We start from the raw sequence: 4,719 nt of genomic DNA, 5'->3' as shown, positions 1-4,719 counted from the left end.
AACCTAATTTGTTTGATTTTTACAGAGATTAACAAAAATTCTAAAAGGGAAAACGAAACCCTAGTTGTGAAAAAACGAAGCACAATAGGGTTCGAGAAGAAGAAAGTCACACTGTAGAGAGAACTAAGGGATTGGGTAGCGCGCCATCTCCTGTGTACGATTCTTCTTCCCAACCTTCACCTTTCTCTTTTCTCTGCGTACAAATCTAACCCTTCTTCGCCTTTTTCGTCGAATTCGCCTTCAATTTTTGGACATCATTCCGTTTTCTCTAATGAGTCTGCTACTCCTCCTAAACCTCTTAGAATAATATATAGCATAGCTCAATTTCCACTCATGACAACCATCAATTGACAATTTGGTTTAGTGTTGATTTTTTTGAACTCTAGTAGAATCAAAAGAGTGTCTACTGTACAACTTTCAAGTTCAAAAGTCTTTGCAAGTTTAAGTATTTATAGTTTAAGAGGGTTTGTATTTGATTCTGTAAGAAAAATTCATAGAGTTAATAGTGATTGTTTAATGTTGATGCTAAAATTTAACATGGTATGTGCAGTTTTTGGATGTGCCTTCACTTCAAAATGACTTTTACTTGAATCTTGTGGACTGGTCCTCACAAAATACTCTAGCAGTGGGGCTTGGCACTTGTGTTTATCTATGGAGTGCTTCAAACAGAAAAGTGAGTATGAACCTATAAATTGCTAACAATATCACCTATTCTAAACATATGAAATCATAGTTAACATGTATATTTGTGTGTCTTTCAGCTGACTAAGCTTTGTGACTTGGGGCCTTATGAAGTTAAGATGCTGAAAATAAAGATGATCTATGCAAAGGCTTATTCCCAAATAAAACTAGCGTAAGTATATGTTTCCATTTTACTCTGAGTGTGTTGTGCTTATGAACAATCTCAGTGAATTTTTCAATGCAACTTTCTTACTATAAAGGGACAAATCCATTGTAACCATGTTTGAATGAGTCAGAATTATCTTTTGTGTAGGTTTGATACACATAAAGAAAACATTGTTGGGTATAGAGAGGGAGATGATGTCTAAACTCCTAGGGAGACTATTTAGAGAAACATAAAAAGTACTAGTTGGATTGCAATCTATGCATGATGATTAAAATACCGAAAAATTGAAACCTACAAACAATTTGGTTCAATTCTTTTTAATTATGATTGTTAAATCAGTCCTGTGAGTGTTGGTATGGATTAAGACGACAGACAGTTTGCAGCTTTTGGAATTTTTGTAGTTGTTGCAATTTCTCATAATTTTGGAACTAACTTAACAATGTCATGCAATTCAGGATCTGAATTGGGAAGGTTGGTTAAAAATTCTCATTTTTATGTTTATCTGTCTTATCCTTAACAGTTGTAGGGTTCCAAACTCACTTGAATTCCCAACACATTGATTATCATGCAAATCTGAATTGTTTGGAACTATTATTTGTGCATGCAACTGTTAGGATATAAGATAATATAGGTTAGAGTAGTTAAAAATTGATATAGAAGTTATTTTGTTGGTTGGTTAAGGTTGTTAGAGTCTACGCTGATATCTTTCTAGAAGGGCCGTCTCGATTTTGAGCAGTTATCAGTTTATTGAGTTGTAGTCCCTTGAGAAAAATACTGAAAAAATATGTTTCTTCTTTAGTCTTTATAATGTAGACATTGCTTTGTATCTAACAATTTCAAATGTAAAGTTATTTGATTGTTTCTTCCTTTTATATCGCATCTCAATCGACTACATTTATGGACATCTTCAAAGCAATAGCGAAACAAGAAGTTGCGACTTATGAAAGTGTTGCTATCAGAGTTGATCAGAAGAGTTATAGTTACAGTCAACTCATTTCATCGGCACAAAAGCTATCTAATCTCTTGTGTGAAAATGATGGCAAGGTAGTGAGCTATACCTTTGGTTTCCTTTTATTTTAAAAACAACTTATACTTATACGTAAGCGCTTGTGCTAAAAACAATTATGTTATTTTCTAGGGAAATCTTGCAGGAGCTCGAGTAGAAATTGTAGCCAAACCGTCTGCAGAATTTGTTGTCGGAATACTTGCAATTTGGTTTAGCGGAGGTGTTGCTGTTCCACTTGCACTCAGCTTTCCAGAAGTAGAGCTCATGTATGTGATAAATAATTCGGTATGTGTTGGAATCTCTCTCTTTTTATTTCTTACATGAGACATCCTTTTCTTTTGTTTGTTTAACATATGCTTTAACCTTGGATTGAATCTTTGTTGAAATTTGATTATAGGATGTGTCTGCAATACTGAGTACCGAAGATCATAGTGATGATTAAAGTACTAGTTCGGTATAGAGAGGGAGATAATGTCTAAACTCCTAGGAAGAATAGATAGAGAAACATAAAAAGTTCTAGTTGGATTACAATCTATGCATGATGATTAAAGTACTAGTTTCAATTTAACCCATACTCTACCAATGTTATACTAAGTTCTTACAAGTCTATTAGTGTTAGATTCTTTATTAGTGTCGGACCCAAGGTTGCATAATTATAGGCTAAATTGAATAGGTACATGCTACTATATTGTCATATTATAAGACTTAGCTATTGGATAAATTAAACAGGTACATACCGATAAATTGTCATATTATAAGACTAAATTATATGCTAATCTATATCGGTACATACTGATAAGTTTCAATATTTTCAGACTAAAGTATAGACCAAATTGATACAGATTCCACATATGCATACTATCATTACAAATGTGCGTAGTTATTATATGAGCAACTGTTGGTATGGAATCAGCACTCTCAGACACCAACTTTGAGACTTACGGAGCACACTGCTGCTGTGAAGGCCATTGCTTGGTCGCCTCACCAGAGCAACCTTCTTGTGTCTGGAGGTGGAACTGCTGATAGGTGTATTCGCTTCTGGAAAACTACAAATGGCCACCAATTGAACTCGGTTGACACTGGAAGCCATGTTTACTTCGAGAGTTCAATTCCAACCAGAAAATATTATTAATAAAAATAAAATAACCATATGGATTTGTTTTTAAGGTTGCAATGTCTCCTGATGGCCAGGTATTAATATCCACATAACATGATACATTTTTATTATAGGGTTAATAGACATTTGCCCCCCTGCCATATAGGCGAGATTCGATTTATCCCCCTATTAATTTTTTTTTTGGATTGCCCCCTTGAAATATGAAAATCTCTATGATTTATCCCCCCTAGGAACCCCTGTAACCTTGTTTTTTTGATTTACCCCCTGGTTTTTCACTATTTTTTACACGCTTAGGGGGTACCCTAAAAATACAGGGGGGGCAATTCAAAAAAAAAAATTAATAGGGGGTAAACCGAAACACACCTATATGGCGGGGAGGCAAATGTCTATTAACCTTTTATTATATTATAGTAAAACCATGTGTTTATTATTGTACATGAACTTTACTTTATTTTAATCTAATGTTGAATTATACAATTGCAGACAATTGTGACAGATGCTGGGGATTAGACTATGCGGTTTTGGAATATTTTCCCATCAATGAAAACACCTGTATAGAGTTATTATTCATTAAGCTTTGCAAATGTATAATCCATAATTTAAAATAATGAATTCCTTGTGCGGTATGTAATTTCCTTGTTGGTGACTCCCTTCTAATCTTCTCTCTTCTATGCTTCTCTTTTTTTTTGGCTCAATTGGACCTTAAGCTATGACATTTGTGTTCATGTGCTGTATCATCAAGGAAAAGAAAAGGAGGTTGAGACCATTTAGAAATGTAACGCCCGGAAATTCGATTATTCTCTTAATGTAGGCGTTCAGAGTGTTTAGTGAAGTTTTCGTATTTTGAGACGATTTAGTCAGTATTAGTTCGGGATAGCGGATCGATATTTAATCAAGATTTTTGATAATTTCAGTACTAGAAATATTATTTGAATAATATTTGAAGTTTTGGGAATTTTCTGAGTAATTAAGATTAGACCGGAAATATGATATATTGGTCGAATTTGTATTGTCGGTGTTATTTAAGGGCACATTTGGAATTATTAAATTGAAGTCGGAAAATAATATTAAGAATAATATTATTTATTACAAGTCGGAATTTATTATATCGACGGAATATTATAAAGTGATGTGTTGGTTATTTCGGGTCATTTATGTTATTGGGCCTAAATTGGTTGTGAAGAATTGTTATCTAAGCCCAATTGAAATGATAAATTAGGGTTTTAGAGAGGAGAAAGAATAGTTGTCATTTTTGGAGAAAAGAAGAATAGAAGAGAAAGAGGCAAGTTTGAAGGAGAAGAACAAAGCTTAGAAACTTCCATCCATGGTGTCAAATTGGAGACCCGTTGAGTTGCTTCAATTGATAAGGTAAGGGTGGGGTTCTCTTCCTATAACGAGGCTCATGAACAATTGTATGTGGGGAATTTGGGTGTGTAGATTTATTGCATTTGCTTGTGATTATTTGTTGTTGGAAATTAGGGGTTAGATTTTGCTTGTGTTGTGTTAAGAAGTTACCGAAACTTTGAAATTGAGATATGGAATAATGTTAAAATGTTGTGCTTTTTATAAATTGCTCACTGTTATTGTTGAAATTGCCGTGTTGATACGCAAGGAGCCCCTGTGACAGGCGGCATTTTGGATGAAGGAAGGTTGTCGAGCGGTACCCCATTAAGTTATATTATCCTTTAACTTTGATACAATTCTGATGTGTGCTGTATATATTCTTTATTTCCGTTCCACTATTTTCTT

At 34.0% G+C, this 4,719-nt stretch overlaps 1 protein-coding gene across 1 annotated transcript; it reads left to right on the top strand.

Moving 5' to 3' along the window:
* Positions 1-551: 551 nt before the first annotated feature.
* On the top strand, positions 552-2,295 carry LOC131597685 (probable CoA ligase CCL8). The gene is made up of 4 exons (XM_058870364.1): positions 552-673; positions 762-1,891; positions 1,986-2,138; positions 2,251-2,295. Exons 2-4 carry the CDS (start codon positions 1,745-1,747, stop codon positions 2,293-2,295), a joined length of 345 nt encoding a protein of 114 aa, XP_058726347.1. The 5' UTR covers positions 552-673; positions 762-1,744.
* The last annotated feature ends 2,424 nt before the right edge of the window (positions 2,296-4,719 follow it).

The sequence above is a fragment of the Vicia villosa genome, linkage group LG4, assembly GCF_029867415.1.
Source record: "Vicia villosa cultivar HV-30 ecotype Madison, WI linkage group LG4, Vvil1.0, whole genome shotgun sequence".
Taxonomy (NCBI): domain Eukaryota; kingdom Viridiplantae; phylum Streptophyta; class Magnoliopsida; order Fabales; family Fabaceae; genus Vicia; species Vicia villosa.
This window is presented reverse-complemented; position numbering and strand designations above follow the sequence as displayed.

Excerpts from the sequence above, each read along its gene's own strand:
- LOC131597685 (XM_058870364.1), top strand. The coding sequence starts at position 1,745 with ATGGACATCTTCAAAGCAATAGCGAAACAAGAAGTTGCGACTTATGAA. Across the intron at positions 1,892-1,985 it reads TGTGTGAAAATGATGGCAAG|GGAAATCTTGCAGGAGCTCG; the intron begins GTAGTGAGCTAT and ends GTTATTTTCTAG. Across the intron at positions 2,139-2,250 it reads TGTATGTGATAAATAATTCG|GATGTGTCTGCAATACTGAG; the intron begins GTATGTGTTGGA and ends ATTTGATTATAG.